We start from the raw sequence: 19,266 nt of genomic DNA on the forward strand, positions 1-19,266 counted from the left end.
TCTGAGTTTTCTGACCTGCTAATGAGCTGATCGGAGCTGAGACTTCTATACAACGTGTAACAGCTGTTAGTTTTTTTTAAAGAAAACTCCACTATGTGCATCATCATTTTTTTTTTCAAACCAGTACTTTTGGACAGCAAATAAGAAGAATGGATTAGGAGTGATCCAAATCACAGAGAACTTGGTATTACACAAATCTGACCTGCAGATTTGTATGTGGCGATGACGCATTCAGAACTGCAGGGATGCATCAGACAGGAGATGTTCAAGGGTGGCCTTTAATTTGGAAATCCTTTTCCACATATGACTGTTCAGAATCAAAAAAGCTCTCGTGAACCTGAAACAAATGGATTTTCTCAAGGAATCATTACACTTCATTTCCCTATGCTTACGGAGCACATTTAGTCTAAACAGGAACACAATTTTAATTTCTCGTCAGCGCATGTATTTCTGGCTTCCAGGAATTTGAGTGCAGTTCAGGTTCTGTATTATTTCTGTACAAGCATAAACTGTAACGGAAGAACTAAACATGTAGAATAAGAGACAGAAAGAAGGCTGTTGCCCAAAGAAAGTGTAAGCCTTCAGTCTGTACTTGTGAAGTCAAAATGAGAGCAGATGATCCCCTGTAAGTTTTCTCAAAAATAAATTAACTGTAGTGACAGACTTGGGCTGTTTCCAACAAATTTTGTAGCCCTCTATGGCTGTGAAGAGAATTGCAAATCATGGATAGGTAAAACAAATTCAGAAGCTATTTTGGCAGAAGGGAAAGGAGGAAGTGCTTTGAAAATGAGCTGACTGACAAATGGTGTTGGGGGAGTGCTAGCCAAAGCTAGCAGATGAAGTGCCCTACGCAACACGGTTTTGTGCTCATGACTACAGCTTCCAAAAGAGAGAGGCTACGTTACAAACACAGAAGTAGTACGCTGATTAATAACCCCCCTGAAGAGGGGGGTGTGTGGGAGTCAGCTAAATCACCATTCTATCTTTGAGGAAGCAGGATACTTGTTTTAAAATATGAGCCTTTCAACACAACTGCACTAAGTATAGTGATGGAGAAAAGCTCTTTCCAAGTTAAAACAAGTTTCCTTAAATAGTCACTGAAATAATGAGAGAAACTTGCCACCCTGTGTCACAAACTGCAACTGGGACAGGCAGTTACTTGGTGACGTACTTCTGCTAACACCGGTGTTGTAGACTCCCTTGCCTGGACCACGACTGCCAAAATGCATGCCACACACTTGTACAAGCACCATGTCGCTATTCAGCTGCCTGAGCTCGTGCTGTCCCGCGCAGGGTAAACTCTCCTCTCCCACCCCCTCGGTTCCCTCCAGACCAACCCTCAGGCTCAGGATTTCTTCAGAGGAGGGCACTTGGAGTAAACATGTAAAAACGGGTAGTTGCAGGCAGCGTGTGCAGTTGCATGCATGCCAATGAAAAGTATTCCTTCCTAATACAGGGAACTCCAAAATTAGGTGGGAAACCACATCTGAATCATGTAGAAACTAGAAATGAGGTAGTTACCTCTGATGGCTTGAATATAAACTGGCAAGAATCCAAAAATGGATTCTCTGGATGCCTTCCTGGTGCCCCAGGCATAATTTGAGCATCGTGAGCACAATGAGCACGGGATCAATGAAGTGTATGTGCATTCTAGGTTAAAAACTTGCAAGTTTCATTTTGGAAGGGTCCAAACTGAACTCTTAAAACATTTATTTTAAATAAATGAAATATGAAAATACTATGAATTTATTTGTATATAACAATAACACTTTAATATTTAGTCAAGGATCCATGAAATCTAAAAACTCACTACTTACATTAAGAACTCACCCATTACAACTCAGTACTTTAATGATAAGATGACAAATTCTCTGAGGGATATGGAAACGCTTGTATCATTATGGTGTGGCTCTTCTGTGAGCGGGAGCAAACTAGGATATAGGACTTGTGCCTTGGGCTCTCCCCGTTTCAGGTGAGGCTTCAGGTGTGTCGGGCACGTAACAGAAGCATTAGGTGTTTGTTTGGGTTCAGCTCTGTTAGTACCTGTCTGGGGCTCAGAGTTGGACCGTGTCAGCTTTGCATCACCCTGGAACATCAGTAACGCCTGCATTCAGGCAGGCGGTCCTGCTGCTTGATTAGCACCAGATGAGTCAGAATTAATTTCAAACTTTTTCATCATGAGCCACAAACACATTTAAGAACTATTTCAGTGCTACAAATTATTTCATGTTAGAGCTAATATTTAGCACAACCTAATTATTCAACAGTAACAACATTCCCACTAGTGACACCACAACAGCAAAAGTAAGGCTAAAGATTGGCTCAAATTTTAAAACTTTAAATACCTTTTTAAATGGCGACACCTCACTAAAATACATACACCGAATCTTGCCCGTGCCTACCTTTATACATGTCAAGAGTCGTTAATATACGCAATAAAGAACCTCAAAAAAATACAAAAGGGCATTACTGAATCATTTAAAAAAATACTTATTTATAATTAAAGTTTTGTCAAAAACTATTGTGATCTTTTATAGCTGCAGGTAATGAAAATACTCAAGAATTATTCTGCAATTTTACAGTACTGAAGTGGAAGATTAAAAATAATAATTTCACTCTTATTTACTTAGATTGTGGAAGTGTCTGTGTTTTCCTAAAAAGTACAATATGGCTAATGTTAATTCTAAAAGTCTGACACCATCCCTTTGTTAGGTAAGCTACCACAAGTTTCCAAGTACAGAACCTGTACTCAAAGGGAGAAAGCAGTAAGAATAAAAAAATTCAATAATCATTAGTTATGTATGTAAAAATCTATATCGATACAGTGAAAAAATACTACAAAGCTATGTCAACACAAACAAGTAAAATTCTGCCACTGTATCCCTTACTGCACTGCAGCACTTTAAAAACAACATTATTTTTTTTTTTACGTAGAAAACCCCTTATCTCGGTATGTGCTGTTGCCAGTACGTGGTTCCCGTAGAACTGCACCTGCCGCTCAGACGCAGAGCAGGGCACCGAGCACAGCTGCAGCCTCGGGCTTTCTACTTCACACCCCCGAAAATCATCAGCCCACATTACACACAGCTGACAGGAATCTGCATCCCCAAAACAAACGCTGCTACCTTTTCCTTTCACAGCAAGTAATCGGAATGTTTGTGACAGGCAGAACAAAACCAGGTATTACTCTGGGTGGCACAGAAGGGGAAAATTCATCTGTTAACTCGTAAGAACCTTATTCAATAATCTATAATTAATTTTGTAAGTGTATATGATATTACAGCCAACACATCCTGTCAAGGAGCACGCGCGCCCTTTGGCACATCACACAATATAGTAATGGCCCAAATCCTCTCAGACAGCTTTAGACCTCAGGCTTCTACTGTTCAACTGCGATTTCTTTCTGACAATTTTATTCCAATAAACACCAAGCAAACTGAAATAAAAAACCTTCTTTGCTATTGGGAAAGCTACATAACCAGGAAACAATTTGTTTATGAACAAGGAAATATTTGTATTACCTGTTAAAAATAAGATGCTTAAATGTAAATAGCATCAGAAATGGCTAACAGACAACTTCGTTTTATACTGCACCTGTATGAAGTTATTGGTTTTATAATTCGGGAGGTTTTTTTGTGAAGTACTTTCAACTCTTTCTAGTAGTAACATGTGACATCAATAAAAGCTGCTCCTGGCCCTGAGAAATACAGTATTTCATAGTTTGCTACAAAAATGCCCTGTTTCCAGAGCTGCAGAGCAGTGACTTCTGTTTTTTCTACTTCTCCCTAATTTAGGAATACCTATCTCAGCCCGAGAGGTGGCTCTTTGTACAGTGAAAACAAAACGGTGCTAAAATATTTCTCTGCAGAAGAATTCCAGTGGCGAAACAGCAAAAAGGCCTTTCCCACAGGAACAATTACTAACTAGATTCTGAGGAGTTATGAACCATTTCAGTTTAATGGTTTTTTTGGTACGTGAGAATATTTTGGAATACTGTTACTATTCCTCACAAATTGAACAAAGTATTAGAATTCTGCAAACCAGTTTTTAAAGGCAGCCTCCTACCATAAATTAAAATTGTAAAAGAAAAGAAACGTAAAAGAAGGATTTACTTATTGTGGAACACCGGCTTTGGATAAGTACATTTGAAAACACAGCAGGGTTTAACAGCCCCCTAAAAAATTTAGCTGTTTTAGATTGATTCTGTTTGCAAACATTCTGCTTTTCTTACCCTCTAGGAAGGTGAACTGCTTATGAAAGGCTGTGGCAACATAGTTGAAGCAAATGGTTCTGAAAGCTTTCAATAGCATTTTTTCAATTTACAAAACGTGAAGACATCTTTCAATTAGTAAAAAAAATAGTCTAATATATAAACCTTTTTTAAAAAATTCATTTGTGAAGGAATGTAGCGTAATTACCCAGACTCATATCCATTCACTCCTCAGGTACTGGCAGCTATCTTCTCTTGACACAAACCCCTCTCTGTCAACCCACAGAAATGCATACATGGCCAGCGAGCCCAAGCAGAATAGTCATTCAGCTTTCCCCAGATTTTAACTATTATAAATTACCATTTGGACAGCATTAGAAAGAAATTGAAGCATACAAGGAATAAACTATATTTTCTTTTTATATCAAAATGTACTCTTGAAAATGTGTTTGGCACAGTGCTAATTCATATAGTTAATACTAAATATTGCAGGATACAATAAAACCCTGGAGTTAACTTGTGTTTACACCCTTTCAGGGATAAAAATAAGAAGATACCAGTTATTCAGAAGTCAGCCTATACAAACTGTATAAACAATATTTTATGTCTTGTTTTGAAAACCACTGATATAGTAAATTTTACATAAAAGACTGCAAAATAATATAAATGGATTTAAACAGATCTTTACAATAAGAAATTCAAATGGAAACAGACAAGTAACAAAGAGAAGTAAAAAAATTTATTGCAGTATTCGTTCCACCAGATTTGCTGGGGATCCCTTTTCTTGTATTACTTCAGGGTGACCTAATACATCAAAATCTACATTTACAAAAACTCCTCCTGCAGATAGGTCATAGATACTGCATGCTTTTTTTTTTTTTTGCTTTTTTTTTTTCCCTTTTTTTTTCTTCAACAGAATAAATTATATATCCAGGAGATTCTGCCATTTTACAGCCTGGAAAAACAATGCTTCCCTGGAAACTGGGCTAAGCTAAAGAAAGCCATCCGCTGCTAGGTTAAACTCCAAGAACACTTTATTAAGAACATTAACAGACTAATTTCCAACATTCACTTGTTTATTTTTTTTTAAACAGAAAGTTTTTTTTTTCAAGATATAAACAATTTTTGTTAAACTATAATACAGTGGGAGTAAAAATGAACTGAGAAGTTTCTGCTGCACAACAGCGAAGGAAGCTCCCACAAAAATGTTTACCAAACATTTCCTTCTTTTTTCCCGCGTCCCAGGTTCCATTCTTACTCTTCATTTAACTGATTATTTTTTTATTTTTTTTTTTGCCAGAAAGTTGGTATTTCAAGTTTTTCTGTTATTTCAATTGCTGTAAATTTGGCTGCATGTACAAATTCATTAGCTGGAAGTTCCATCCTTGGCGGCATACAGCGATCGTAAAGTCTGCACAACTTTATTAGTCAGCTTATTAGCACTCGTTAGAGCAATTTTTTTGTAAATAATGTCTGACTCTTTAATAGTGTCTACCCAAGGCACCAGTTTGCGGCCATCACGGCGCTTAGCCTCAGTCCAGGAGCCACTGTAGGAGCCTGCCATCCACTGAACACTGAAGCCATTGCTGGTTTTCTGTACTACTCTTGCAATTTGTGGTCGGTCTTTGTACTTTGGACAGCAAATAGCGATGACATCCATGACATCAACACTTTCATTCATCTGTGCTGCCAACTCCGTAGAGTCTGAATTTCGTTTTGACCTTCTCAATGACTAAAACATTGGGGGGAAAAAAGACCAAGTGTTACACAAAAGAACTTTAGTGAAATTATTGCTTTTATTGCTTTTAATCCCTTGACGCCGGGAGTTGGGATTTCCCGGCACACATTCCATTGCCGGCAATGAGACGCACCGCGACCGCCAGCGCCAAGGGGTTAACATATCCTTGTAAAACCACATACTCTTAATTTGTACCCGTGTCTTTATCTCTTATTGATATATAAAATTATATATACACATGAATCATAAAGCTACATAAAAACTTGGCAACAATAAAAAGGATAACACACAGTACATTCCAAAGGAAAATTAATAACTTTTTATACGGGATAAATCTCATTTTCTAGTTTGTTTTTTTTTTTTATTGTCTTTTCTGTTAAACTTTCTACAAAAGTTGTATAAACGGTTAAGTAGAGAATCTCTATCTACAAAATGCTTTCTTTCATGTGGATTACATTACTTGGTGTACATTTAATATAATAGACTGACATTTATAAGCACATAAAAATCATTTTACGTAATACGCTGCGAAATACGTTGACTCCTCCTCCGCCTCACCCCTGAAGTGCCTCCTCCTCTATCCTCCCCATCACTTTCATCGTCCTCTGTCTCAGCTGCATTGTTTTTAGGGCTGCCTCCTCCAAGCAGCGAGGTAATTGCTTTGTTCCGAGCATTTGTGCTAGCTGACACCTCTCCATCTTCCTCCTCTTCATCAGGATCCAAATGTTCCATAAGGAGCTTGAACTATTAAAAAAACAGATTAGTCCACATTGTAACTTTCAAAATGGACATTTATATCACACTATATTAAATAAAAAGCAAATGGCAAGGTAAAGAAACAGGGCAGACAACTTCAGGCTTGAACAGCTTATGTTTGTTCTACAAACTCTTTACTTTCCTATCTTTTTCTAGTAGATATGTAAAAACTTTCTTCCTGTGTTTCCAAAATAGCAAGTTTTCTCTAATTGCTATTTAAAGATTGTGTGTGTCAGGATGGGAAGTAAATACACTAGAATCTAGTCTCTGTTCCTGTGATGGAAACTGTCAGGGATAAAGTCAGCAAGTTATATGGGAGATGTATACAATATAGCTACCAGAAATTAGAAAATACTCCATAAAGATGAATATCCTTTAGTTGACATTAGTTTCCATTGTGTTTATGCTTATCAGAAGTCTTTGAAATATAGTCCTACTATATATCCTGAAAGGAATTGGTGAGTTATCAGTCTATCGCATAAGATTCCTAGGAACTTAACATTTTGAAATGTTCTTCCAATACATCTGCATCTATTTTCAAGTTTATACTGTGTTACCTAGTTTGAAAGGATTTCAGGTTTTCTGCAAAGCAACTTTACTTACATCTAAGTATTGTTTTACTATACTCCTCTTCACTTCTTCAGTGATCTTGGAATTAGCCATATCACTCCGCAGAAAATCCAGAGTTTGTTTTGGATGGAAATGCACTCCTGTCTTCCTGTTTATCGCTTTGTCATACACTTTTGCAGATTCAGATGGAGAGTATTTCTGAATTTTACTGTTTAAAGAAAATAAAAGGGAAAAGCTTTTAAGGAAAGTCAAAAGTAATTTCAAGGAAAAGCTTTTAAAATCTTTCTTCAGTATAAGTTATATTTTAATCATACCATACACAACAGACATCCTGGTAATAAACAAAATTATTGCTTTTTCTAAGCCAAAGTTCCATTACATTCAACTTCTCACATTCATGTTTCTAATCTTACACAAATCTATTGCTTAAACAATGAGTTACAATCAACTTTTTAAAAAAAACCTTCCAAACTTAATCCTTACCAAAAACTCACTAGATAATAACATGGCCTATTATCTAAATATCCTTACCTATCAGAGAATCCACAGAGGTTCTTTAAATGCTGTTTCAGCATCAAAAGTAATAATATGCCTTGGGAGACATTTGCAAATTCAATTAAAGGAGCTGAATTTTCTGGTAAACATTTCATCACAGCATTTATATCATTTTCTTCATCAGAATCTGAATCAGAGTCTACTCGTTTCCGTAACCTCCGAGGCTTAGAAGCTTCCTCCTCACTTTCACTCTCACTACCACTGTTACTGTCACTCTCAGTCTCCTCATCTGATGAAGGTTTTCTTTCCTTTTTTTTGTCTTTCACCATAGACTGCAAGACAGAGAAGTTAACACACATTCCAAAATTAGACTAAGTAGCATCATGTAAGTTTCTAAAAAATCTTTCCAAAATCATTACTGGCTTAACTGGCAAGAATTCCCTGAATAATGTTATTAATTTATAACTCAGTATTAAAAATTAAAATTATTAATGGCAAAAAGATGCTGAAAATTGATCCAAAGCACACATTTTTTGCAAGGTGGGTACAAAAGGAACCGAAGCAACAAGTACTCCACCGGCATTTTATTCTTAAAAGACTGCTCAGGTTCATTAGCAGTGACAGTAGAATGCAGTAGAAGGCCAAATACAATAAATCAGGAAGAAAAATCTGGTTTTCTTTCACCTGGATATAATTTCTGTGGGTCACATAGATTTCAATATGTACTTTGGTACAGACTAGTCCAAGCTGGTTTTAATCCTTGTCTCTTAAAATTCTATGATGCTAATTACAGTGCTGACCTGAGAAACACTCAAGTCACCTCACAAAGTATTAATAAGAATCAGTTCTACTACTTGTAGAGCTACAGAATTTCACACGTGTGGTATTAATGCACACAGTATGATTCTTCATAAAACAGAACTTAAGATGTCTTAAGCAGGATCTCATCCTTTCTGAGCTGGGTGCACCACTGGTCCCCAGTCTGAAGAATGTACTGTTTCTTTCCAGCAGATTGAAAAGCCACTTTGGTAGGCTGAGAATTCAAAGCAGTGTACTTTCTAGGCATCAGCTCTTGACTTATACTTACTAGTCAGACTGGACATTCTAGAAATGGGTTTGCTTCCTGACAGTTTGCACCTTCTACTGTTAGAGTTGTCCAAGAAACGAAGATGCTAAAGTGTTTAAGCAGCAGAGGCCTTTTTCTTATAGGGTTGTATATTGCGTAACAACAGGTACTATACCATGATTCAGGCTCTTATATGCTACCTTAAGAAAAGACATATTGTGCACTCTTTTCTTGCAATAAACAGTGTATTTAAAGTCTCTCAAGCAACACATATACAACAAATACAGCTATTTCACACCAAAATAAAATAGGCAACTGGATTTTATTATTAAAATTATACAATCAACCACAATAAACTAGTATTTCATGATGATTCTGGGTTCATGTGCTTCCAGATGCATGGAATTAGTTATTATTCAGCCACATCAGGGAAAGATATAGATTTGATATTAAGATCTCAAAATTCATCATTCTTTTTTTAATAATATAAGCAGCAATGTAAGAAAATTTTTTAACTAGAGTCTACCAGATGCAGGCCAGAACAGAAAGGATTGCCCGTTTTTACCGACTGGTTACAAAGTAATGCACCTGGTCCATACCACAATAATGGTACTGTATCACTGAAAAATCAGCCAAATTATGGAGAAGCTTATGTTACCACCAAAATAAATATACTTAAATATAAATTTGCATACCTCTTTAAATGACTGCAGTAGGTTGCTACCAGAAACTGATAGTGTAATGTCTATATGATGCATTATAAACAGCGGCTCTTCCTGTGTCTGATAAGGAAAACAGGCTAGATTGTCTGCTATGTACAAGAGCATATTCACCTCTGTTTTCTGGAAGTTAGAAGAAAAACTACATGTAAATACACCTACAAACAGCTTAGATTTATACACTTATCCTGTGTTCCTAACAGTCTAGTGCAAAAAACATGATAATACATACTCCCCAAACCCACTATAAACAACATTTATATATGCAAAATTTAGTCATACCTGAAGATACATTATTTCTGATCAGTCCAAACTGGGTATAGAAAGGTACAGAACGATGCAAAAGTAACAAATGCATTCTGTTCTACAGTAAGACTACGCAGGTAAATGCCTTACATTACAAAGCAAAAGAAAGTACATTAGGGAAATAAAGTTATCAATAATTATGTCATAAAACTACACTATAAAAGCAGAATTTAAGCTTGTAATGCTGTATTTTTGTTTCTTTTTAAGTGAAGGAAATGTGATGCTTACTGCAGTATCATCAAAGAGGTTGAGTAAAGAAATTAGAAACGCTCGTCTGTGTTGACGGTTCCCTCGGATCATGGAGTACAGGTGTGAACACAATGCACTGGATGATTCATCATGTCTAAAACCTCTTACAGGATCCTTTGGGCAGGTATTAATCGCCTGTTGTACCTGGTAAGACATCTTCATACCAGCCACTGCTTTCATCTGTAATGAAAATGTTTTTATTTTTATTTAAACCATTGCTTTCAAAGCAGTAAAACTTAGTCCTTTTAAGTGGATGCTCATCTGAATTTTAACTTTAAAACATGCACTGATGCGATATTACCTTTTGAGTTGGCAAATGGATTAAAACCAATCATTTTTGATCAGATGGCAGAGATCAGAATGTCTTTTGAACTGCTTTCACTGTAAATTCTATTAGAAGCACATAGCTAATCTGTTTACCCACTACAGCCAGATATTCCAATTTAAACAATTTTCAAGAATACAGAAATGTTTTCATACATGAACAGAATATTTTATCAGATGCCTGTGCTTTATGTCATTTGTAATGAAACGAACAATTGAATCCGTATTAGTACAATAGGACTAACAAACAGAAAATGAGGGGGGTTTTGCATATATCCTGTAATTTCCAGCTGATTTTACGTACTCCAAGGCTCCTGCTCTAGTTTCAGAACAAACTAAATCTCTAGTTAGGCTGCATATCCAGCTCTCCTCATACCACCTCTGCTGCTGTTCAGCAAATTTGCCTATTCATCTATACATTGTCTTAAATCCCAGCTGCCTACATAGCAAATTTCACCTGCTGGACCTCACCTACTGGATTAGGTATCTGTTTGGATGCCACCAACACTGCAATGCTCCGACTGCAGTGGAATACAAGCAGATATGAGAAATCCCACAATGTAGTACAAACACTGAACCTAGACTGGGGCCTTCTGAAATATGGAGAGGGTGGTGCAGCTCAATTTCAGATCTTAATCAGATCTCTTGGCACTATGTCACAACCACAGAAGTCCTCCCTTAGCCCTCAGATTTTCCTTTCGGCAAGGCCCCTCAGATCTACAGATTCCTATGCTCCTTCTGCTTAGATTACAATTCATAAAGCCATGATGCCTTAACATTATAATACATACATAAACACTACGGAGTTCTACTTTTACAAGGTGTTCTCTTCCCTAGTCCACTGATACAGGAAATCATTGCTAAGCATTATGAAACAGCTGTCCTTACTTCTTATCAAAAAATGCTCTTAAGTACTATTCCACAAGGGAAATATTAATTAAATTAAAGAAAATTTTGGACTGGAAGAGACACTTCAAATTATTATAACCTTTCTACTTCTAAGAACTGACATCTCCAAACAGGGGAAAGAGTCAAGGTCATCTTTACAACTCCTTATAGTTATTGTTTATTTGTTACTTTATATTTTTTTTCTGCAGCTGAGGTATATTCAGGTGTTAAACCATTAGAGAACATAACAGCATTTTGTAAAACGTTAAATGAGGATTACTTACGTGAATGAACCCAGCATATTTTTTGTCTATTTCCACCAACTGCTGGTCAGCTTTATTTCGCATAGAGGGCTCTGGATCTGTGCCCATAGCAATTAAGTACGGCACACACTTGAAAAATAAATGAAATTATTATTCAGAGTCATTGTACCTCCTCTTTCTCAGTCTTTGTTCTTCTTCTACAATATTGTTCTTATTATATTCTGACTACTACAGAATTTAGAATAGGAAGCTCTATGCAACTTAATACCTGACTACTTTCTGCAAGCAAATAGTACAAAATACACAAGAGACCAGCACTATAAATGATAGAAGTCGTGTGAGGTTTCAGGCAGTATTTAGTTTTCTCTCAAAGTCTAAAGTCAATTTACACTTCAAAAAATGCCATTTAAAAAAAAAGAAGCGCCACCACTTATGACTGGATGTGCACAGTGGCTGCAGTATAGAAAATAATTACAAAACCATTATGTAAGCAAAGAATAATGGAGATGATAACTGAAGTTCTGACACTGACTGTGGAATTCTACAGTGTTTGGCGGACATGGGGATTGAGGTGGAGGCAAGTGAACACATTTTCCAGGATAAAGAACCAAATTAAGAAAACAACTTGGCATACACCTAAAATCTGTTAAGAGAAATACGCTCCAGTGTACATTTGTACATGCTTTTTAGGCACTGGCTGGGCTTTTGTATATTGATCCCAAAATAGAAGATACAGCATTTGGAATCTCACTGGCTAAACAACATAAAAGAGATTTCAAAATATGCGTTCTGTAAAGGCTCCTTGCTACAACAATATAGAAATTACTGTAACGTAGCTGGAAAAGAAAAAATGGAAATATATGTAGCAAGCATGAAAGCCTCTGAAAACCTGAGTAACAAAAAGTCCCCTCATAAAAGCCTACCATACCTGAACAGGATGGATGAGACCTTGGTTTAACGTGAGTGCAATGACGTTTAGAGCAAAGTGGCGTACGCTGGACTGGGTATGAAAGAAAGCCTCAAGGACCTGTTTGAGATATAGCTGCATGATGGAACTACTCATCCCTGAGGAAATATCACCCATTTCTTTCAGGTCTTCCTGTTTTGCTACTTTTTTCCCTGTAAAAAGGACAAAAGCAATAGCACACTCACCACAGTATAATAATTTACTTTGCCATTACTTGATGCAAGCTATCTTTAAGCTTTACAGTACATACACATCTCAGCTGCCTTAAAATGGTTTATCATCTCATGAAATATAGAATAGTCTGATGGTAAATATACTCCAGAAAACTAAGAGACATGACTGTAATTAAAGCCTTGGTCCTTAATAAATGTTTCTCATTTTAAAAATTTCTTGGGTTGTATTTATTATTTTCTATCTGCAAATTAACCTTAGAGATTTGCTAAGAAGTACTACTGCCATCATTACAGCAGGTATGCATTCTGGATTGCTTCCGGGATTTATACATCTTAAAAGTAAATAATATACCTAATATGAGTATATAATAGTAGAATCATAGAATCATTGAAGTTGGAAAAGACCTGTAAGATCAAGTCCAACCATCAACCCAACACCACCATGTCTCCTAAACCATGCCCTGAAGTGACACGACTACACGTTTATTGAACACCCCCAGGGATGGTGACTCAACCGCCAATCTGCGCAGCCTGTTCCAGTGCCTGACCAGTCTGTCAGTGAAGAAATTTTTCCTGATACACTTTGGGTACAATATTACTGATCTGATAACAATCTTAAGTGAGTCAGTTCACATATATAATTGTGTGCAAGAAAGTTCGGTTTTGCATGCCTCATTAGCACAGAGGAAGAACTCAACACTTACAGTCTCTGTCTGCCTGCTGCATACGTGTATCTTCCTCCTGCAAGTAGGTCTGGAGGTTTTTTAAGACCTGGATTTTTAAGTTTACTGAACAGTTCTTATCTGAAAGAATGCTGTTGTACAGAGTCTTCACTTCCTGTTCGAACATTAAACTTGGGTGTTGTATAAATGCAAATCCTAAGAGTGGAAAAAAAGAGGAAATATTCCATGTTATGATCTTCTAGAAATTGTATTTCTGCTTTTTAAGTCTTTTTTCAAAATAGAGGTTTGAAATTTATCTCCTCCCAATAGCATAGCTTTTTCTAGTCCAAACAGTATTGCTTTTTCATATGGACCCCATTCATAGCTTATAAAGAGTTCTGTTAGCCATGGCAGTTCTATTAGCGATGACTCTCTCTGATGGATAAAGATGGGGTGTCGACCCAGGGCAGCTGCACTGTGAAGAGTTATACAGGTCTGGAACATGTCCAGTGTATTGGCCTGCATCTGAATGACAAGGAGCTCTCACAAGAACAAAGGAGGAACACTACTAAGAATTACTCATTGTTTTTCTAATACATTTGGAGAAAAAACATTCTGCTGAAACTGTGAAGAATTATTCATATGGAGACAGAGCAAATGTAGAAAAATTGATAAATACCACAAGCAGTTAAAAATAAAATCTTAAAAGAAAAAAACAACAGTGAAAACAGTAAAATTTAAACCTCTTGCTGTCATTATTCATATACCTATTAAGGTCTTCTCTTGAAAATTATCTGAAGTGTTCCCAAGACTACATTCTGTTAGAAGACATACACTATAGAACTGTTTTTTAACTGAAGCCTTACCCTTGTTAAGGAACTGTTGTTCTTAGCCTGTATTTCATAAAAACTTTTTAAAATTAGTGACAGTATATGCCATTTTAGATCATGTATGTACCTTTAGAAGTGCTGCTGACAAACCCTTACAGAGTATCATAAAAAAAATAGTAATGGGAACATAACATCCCAATTTAAATTATGTTTAACTACATGTTTGGGTTTTTTTAAAGACTGTTCAAGAAAAGCAGACATTAAATGTATTTTTAATGACCACAGGAAACTAAGATTCTGAATGAACACAGAGAAAGCATATGAAGAGAAAAGAAAAATGGGAAGAAAAAAATGAAAGCACATAAAATTATGCAAAAGCAACGTATAAAAATTGCTGTAACAAAAAGAAGAGTTGAGTTAAAAACTTGAGTCAAGCTTTTAAAATTGGCTCCTTACACACATAAAAGACAGTGTAGGTAAAGGCTAAGTCCAGGGCAAGATCTCTGTGTGTCTGAGATCTCATTTCAGCCTCAAAACAAGAAACAGAGAGAAGCAGGTGAGGTGGAGGGGAAAAAGGAGAAAAAGAAAAAGGAATAATGATGGTCTTTCGAGTATGTGGTAAAATTGTGCACTCTGTACAGGTGTATATTGATGTTTATAACTTGACCACCTCTGAGCAAGTCCAACCCATTTTTTAAGGTTAATTTTAAAAATGAAAAGCATGTGCATGTATGTGTAAGAACCCATAACACTTTTTTTCCTTCATGTACATAAAGGAGTCTAAAACACCAGTATTCTCAAGGAAATTCTTATTTTTCCATCCCCTTTAATCAGGGAGGAAATATTACTTGCCTTAAGAATTTGTCATAGGAGATGAAAAAGGCACTTGCTGTGTTCTTTTAAAGACTGACTTCACATCTTGGGGCTGCCCTCACACCACTTCTCTTCATACCTCTGTTTTCACTCTATTAAAGAGTCTTAAGAGTAAGCAATCAACTTGGCTGAGTAAGACACTACCTGTTAGGTTCTTACAGGTTAAGCTAAATTTACTAGGAAAATTTTATATCACCAACCTGTCTTGCAAGTACACATCTGGAAGAGAAGCATAACCATAATCATTAAGCTTACGGTTAAGCTTAATCCCTCAACAGCAGTGACACATCCCAAAGCAAAGGGAATTAAGTGTCCTTACTGAAATGACACTCTAAGAATTGCTGACAGGAAAGTACACCACTTCACATGACATCTTCACCGTGTATAAATGTTGAATTAGCTTGCTAGTCCTTTTACCTCATTGCCACACACAAACATTGAATGGCTTGGAGAACTTTGCCCAATTACTAGCCTGTAAGGTGGAACTTTGCACTGTCTACGACATCTCCATACATCCAACAGCTACCCTCAAAATGGAACCGGTACTTAGATGAGGTGAATATATCACTGAAAACAGTTGTCCAAGGTTAAATTAAAATAAAGACTGATCTGCTTACAGGCAGAGGGAAAAAAAAATCTGAAGAATGCCTACTGACAGCCACCCCCATTTTCCTCCCCTCCCCCAAAATTATCACAGTTCAGTCTATAATGTAGAAACATTTTTCACGAATGCAACATTCTCCACATCCATGAGCAAAGCAATCATGTCTGTACTTAGGAAGACAGCCCCTATCCCACATGCAATATTCTGTAGCGTACAATTAAATTGGACTGGGCTACAGCTAAGTGCACCTTGATGTAATGCCTAGGAAAACTCCAATTAGTCCAGAAAGCCGTAGCATCACTCCTGCAACAGAGTCAACTATAAAGCCATTAATCCTACCCAGCTGTCTGAAATGTCTTCTCATAGAATATGGAATCAGGATTCAGTCTTGGTGCTTATCATTGGAGCCCTCCCTAGCCTGAACTGAAGCAGGATATCTAAAAAACCACCTACATAGCAAAACAAAGAGGCAAATTCTTGTCCACAGTTAAACTATACAACACAAGCTCGCGTGCCTGGAAGACAACTTTCTTTAGGCTAAGCCATAATGATGAACTGAACTCTTCCCAGGCTTATCTGCCCAAACAAGATTCTCTCACAAGTACTGTTTTTGTCCTTAAGCAGAGGATGAACATGATATAAAACACTCAATGGTGGTTCATGTACTACTGCAAATCAGTGAAATAGCATACTAATCCCTTCAGATAAAGATCTATTTAAAAGTGGAATACAGCTGAAATCCCCAAACTGTAGTATCTAGACTATGACATCATCTCAATGCCTTATGAAATCTCACAGAGCACCCCCCAGCTGGTATAAACTACCAGAGTTCCCATGACTCCTGCAGAATACCTGTTCCTACACTTAAAATGTTCAAAAATTTTCCAGCACTTTTTCTAGTTGTTCTTTAACCATATCTTGTGGACTGAACAACAAGATTAGGAGTTACAACATACTTGCATGTGGAGAAAAAAATAACATCTCCATTACTTTGGAAATCCACTGCACTTTAAGACTTGGTCGCGCATCAAAAAGCATTCACTGTCAAAAGCATCCACTCTGCTACAGAAATATGCAACTACCAACCCTTTGGCAACTTCTCTATAGCCAGTTCTCAAATAAAACACACAGTAAATTTTTAAACAAACTCCCTTGCGACTACACAAATACATAAATTCCTACTGATATGCATGGATTTTTACTGAGGCAGAATAATAAAAACTATTAATATTTCTTACCAAGGCCAATAATGGCTTTTGTCTGTACTTCTTCATCTGAATGCTTTGTAAAATACATCAGCAGTTCAAGTACTTTATCCTTAATGTTAACCTGAGCAAATCAAAACAAAAATAATAGCTGTTTGAGGGTGAAACAGATGTTTTTAATCTTTTCTAAAAAGAATAAATATCAAAAAGAAAAGGAGAAACACAATCTTACTGCATGGCCTTTACAAAACCACATATTTAAAAACCAAAAAGCTATATTTTATGCATTATGAAAAAAAAAACATAGCTTTGTGGGACTAGGGATAATGTGCTTTCAAATTAAAATGGAGCGTTCAATGTATCTGAGACATGGAGTAAATAGAAGTTATTTTACCTTACTGTTGCCCTTAAAATCTTCCTGATCAAAATCAAAATGCCGACACAGTGCTCCAACAGTGAAAAGTGATCTAAGGAGTGCTGGTTTATTGGCAGTAAGTATTGTACTGTTGGGATCTTCCTGGTGTTGACTTTTTAATTTTGAAAGTGCACCTATAGTAGGATAAAAGTTTTGATCACAGTGTTTATTCGTGGTGTATCCCTAAGATAAGGCTTGTAGCCAAAACCAAAAAGTGACAATTGCATGTTGTGATTTTACTTACCATAGTATCTATTAAAACAGGCCCACACGAATTTATAGTTCTGGGTGACCTTGTTCACAACAGCCCCAAGACAGCTCACACAATGCTGAACAACCTACGAGCAAGAAAGAACAAACCAATTATATATTTAGATGTTAAAATTGAAATTTTTATGAAGTTATGTAGGAAAAAGCAATGCTGAACTAAAACTAAAAATCTAATGGATGAAAACCTGCTCAAACTCGTTAAAATATAGCAGCAACACACACAAACTCCAGTAAACCAAGTCCATTAATTTCTCAAGGCTCAAAATAATCTTCCTATTGAAGACAGACTTTCTTTAAATCAAAACCATGTATTTCACAATGTGGATGGAATCAACTGAATAGTAGCAATTAAAAGCTTACTGTCATGCCATATTTGATGATGAGTTTCATGAGGTCTTCCTCAATAGTGGCAAGAAAGGTCTCACTTGGGTGCTCCATTAGCGGCACTACAAGCTCTAAGATTTTTGCAACATTGCAGATCACCATGAAATCATTCTGGGTCTGAAACAACAGTATTTATACCATTTAACATTTCTGGCCGTGTAACCTGTAAGCTAAATATTATTAATAAGCACTGATAGCAAAAAGTCCCAACTCGTGTAAGATATTTGGTAAAGATTTAAAAGAATATTTATAGAGTTTACATCTGCTACTGAATTACACATTATTATGAAAGCTAGTTCTGTTTTCCACAGAACTTCTGGAAATAAAACCCCATCTGTACAAGCAGAACTTCACTGCTGTGACAGACCTGAAAACCCTTGGTCCTTGTAATGTTTTTGAGTCCTACAGTAAATCTGGGAACTCTTCCTGACGTGTGCACACTAGAGAACACACAACACTTGGAAATAGGTGTCAGCAACAAAATGAAGTTGTGTATGACTCAATGTGCCTTAAATAAAATAGGTAATAATGTGCACAAATGTAGAAATTACAATTAAAATTATTACTGGTTTGCATTATCATGACTGTATATATAATTTAAGTGAGGAATCTATGGAAAACATTTATCTATTAAAGATATACCCTGCTGGAAATCAACTTTTTCTGACAAATCAAGCTCACTAACCAGGATAGGGTAATTCCCAAATGCTACTATCAAGCTATTTAACATATTCAAGCTGACAGTGGTAATTCTACAATTCATCTCAACCTGTATTAAGTACAAAACCAATGTAACCCACTAAATGGGTTGTAGCAAGCAAATAATCAGATAACCCTTTCCTATACTGTTTGATCAGAAGCAGCTCTAAAAGTCTGTTTTAAATGTGCCTAGAGAATGCTCCAGCACTGAACCTAGAAAATGCTAGGCTATATCTACAACCTAAGCCAATAAATAACAATTACTCTCAAGTCTGCCCAAGGCAGCTGACCTGATGTAATGGACAGCTGCCACCTACCCATGTTCCTCCTTGAGCCATGGCTGCATGATCCCGCCCTGCTCCTTCTGCAAGATCAGGGGTTCATGACACCGTTCACTGAGTCAACTGTGCTGATCAAACTGACAGAAAGTGACGTACTGTTTCAGAGGAGAGGGGCTGCTTAGGCAGATTTGGGAGATTCAGCATTATAGCCTTCTACCTTTTTTGTGAGCTAAACTGTCTTACAAAGGAAGAGAAAAACACTAGAGCTAGGGAAGTGAGAGGTGAAATACAGAACTGGATGGAGCAGTACATTTTTCTT

At 36.7% G+C, this 19,266-nt stretch overlaps 1 protein-coding gene across 8 annotated transcripts in view; it reads right to left on the bottom strand.

Moving 5' to 3' along the window:
- Nucleotides 1–4,927: 4,927 nt before the first annotated feature.
- Nucleotides 4,928–19,266, bottom strand: part of NIPBL (NIPBL cohesin loading factor) — a 161,277-nt gene continuing 146,938 nt past the window's right edge. For 7 of the 8 annotated variants that reach the window (XM_075079886.1, XM_075079893.1, XM_075079890.1 and 4 more), the window contains 13 exons: nucleotides 17,944–18,084; nucleotides 17,558–17,651; nucleotides 17,293–17,447; nucleotides 16,932–17,022; nucleotides 13,429–13,602; nucleotides 12,513–12,703; nucleotides 11,606–11,713; nucleotides 10,089–10,289; nucleotides 9,531–9,677; nucleotides 7,806–8,101; nucleotides 7,308–7,482; nucleotides 6,507–6,692; nucleotides 4,928–5,942 (listed from right to left, as the gene is read on the bottom strand). In XM_075079886.1, coding sequence (XP_074935987.1) covers nucleotides 5,577–5,942; nucleotides 6,507–6,692; nucleotides 7,308–7,482; nucleotides 7,806–8,101; nucleotides 9,531–9,677; nucleotides 10,089–10,289; nucleotides 11,606–11,713; nucleotides 12,513–12,703; nucleotides 13,429–13,602; nucleotides 16,932–17,022; nucleotides 17,293–17,447; nucleotides 17,558–17,651; nucleotides 17,944–18,084 — 2,325 coding nt within the window. In that variant the 3' untranslated portion in view covers nucleotides 4,928–5,576. Of the gene's footprint in view, nucleotides 5,943–6,465; nucleotides 6,693–7,307; nucleotides 7,483–7,805; nucleotides 8,102–9,530; nucleotides 9,678–10,088; nucleotides 10,290–11,605; nucleotides 11,714–12,512; nucleotides 12,704–13,428; nucleotides 13,603–16,931; nucleotides 17,023–17,292; nucleotides 17,448–17,557; nucleotides 17,652–17,943; nucleotides 18,085–19,266 lie in introns of all 8 variants that reach the window. The other variant, XM_075079889.1, reaches the window with a different exon arrangement.

This window comes from Phalacrocorax aristotelis, chromosome Z (genome assembly GCF_949628215.1).
Source record: "Phalacrocorax aristotelis chromosome Z, bGulAri2.1, whole genome shotgun sequence".
Taxonomy (NCBI): Eukaryota; Metazoa; Chordata; class Aves; order Suliformes; family Phalacrocoracidae; genus Phalacrocorax; species Phalacrocorax aristotelis.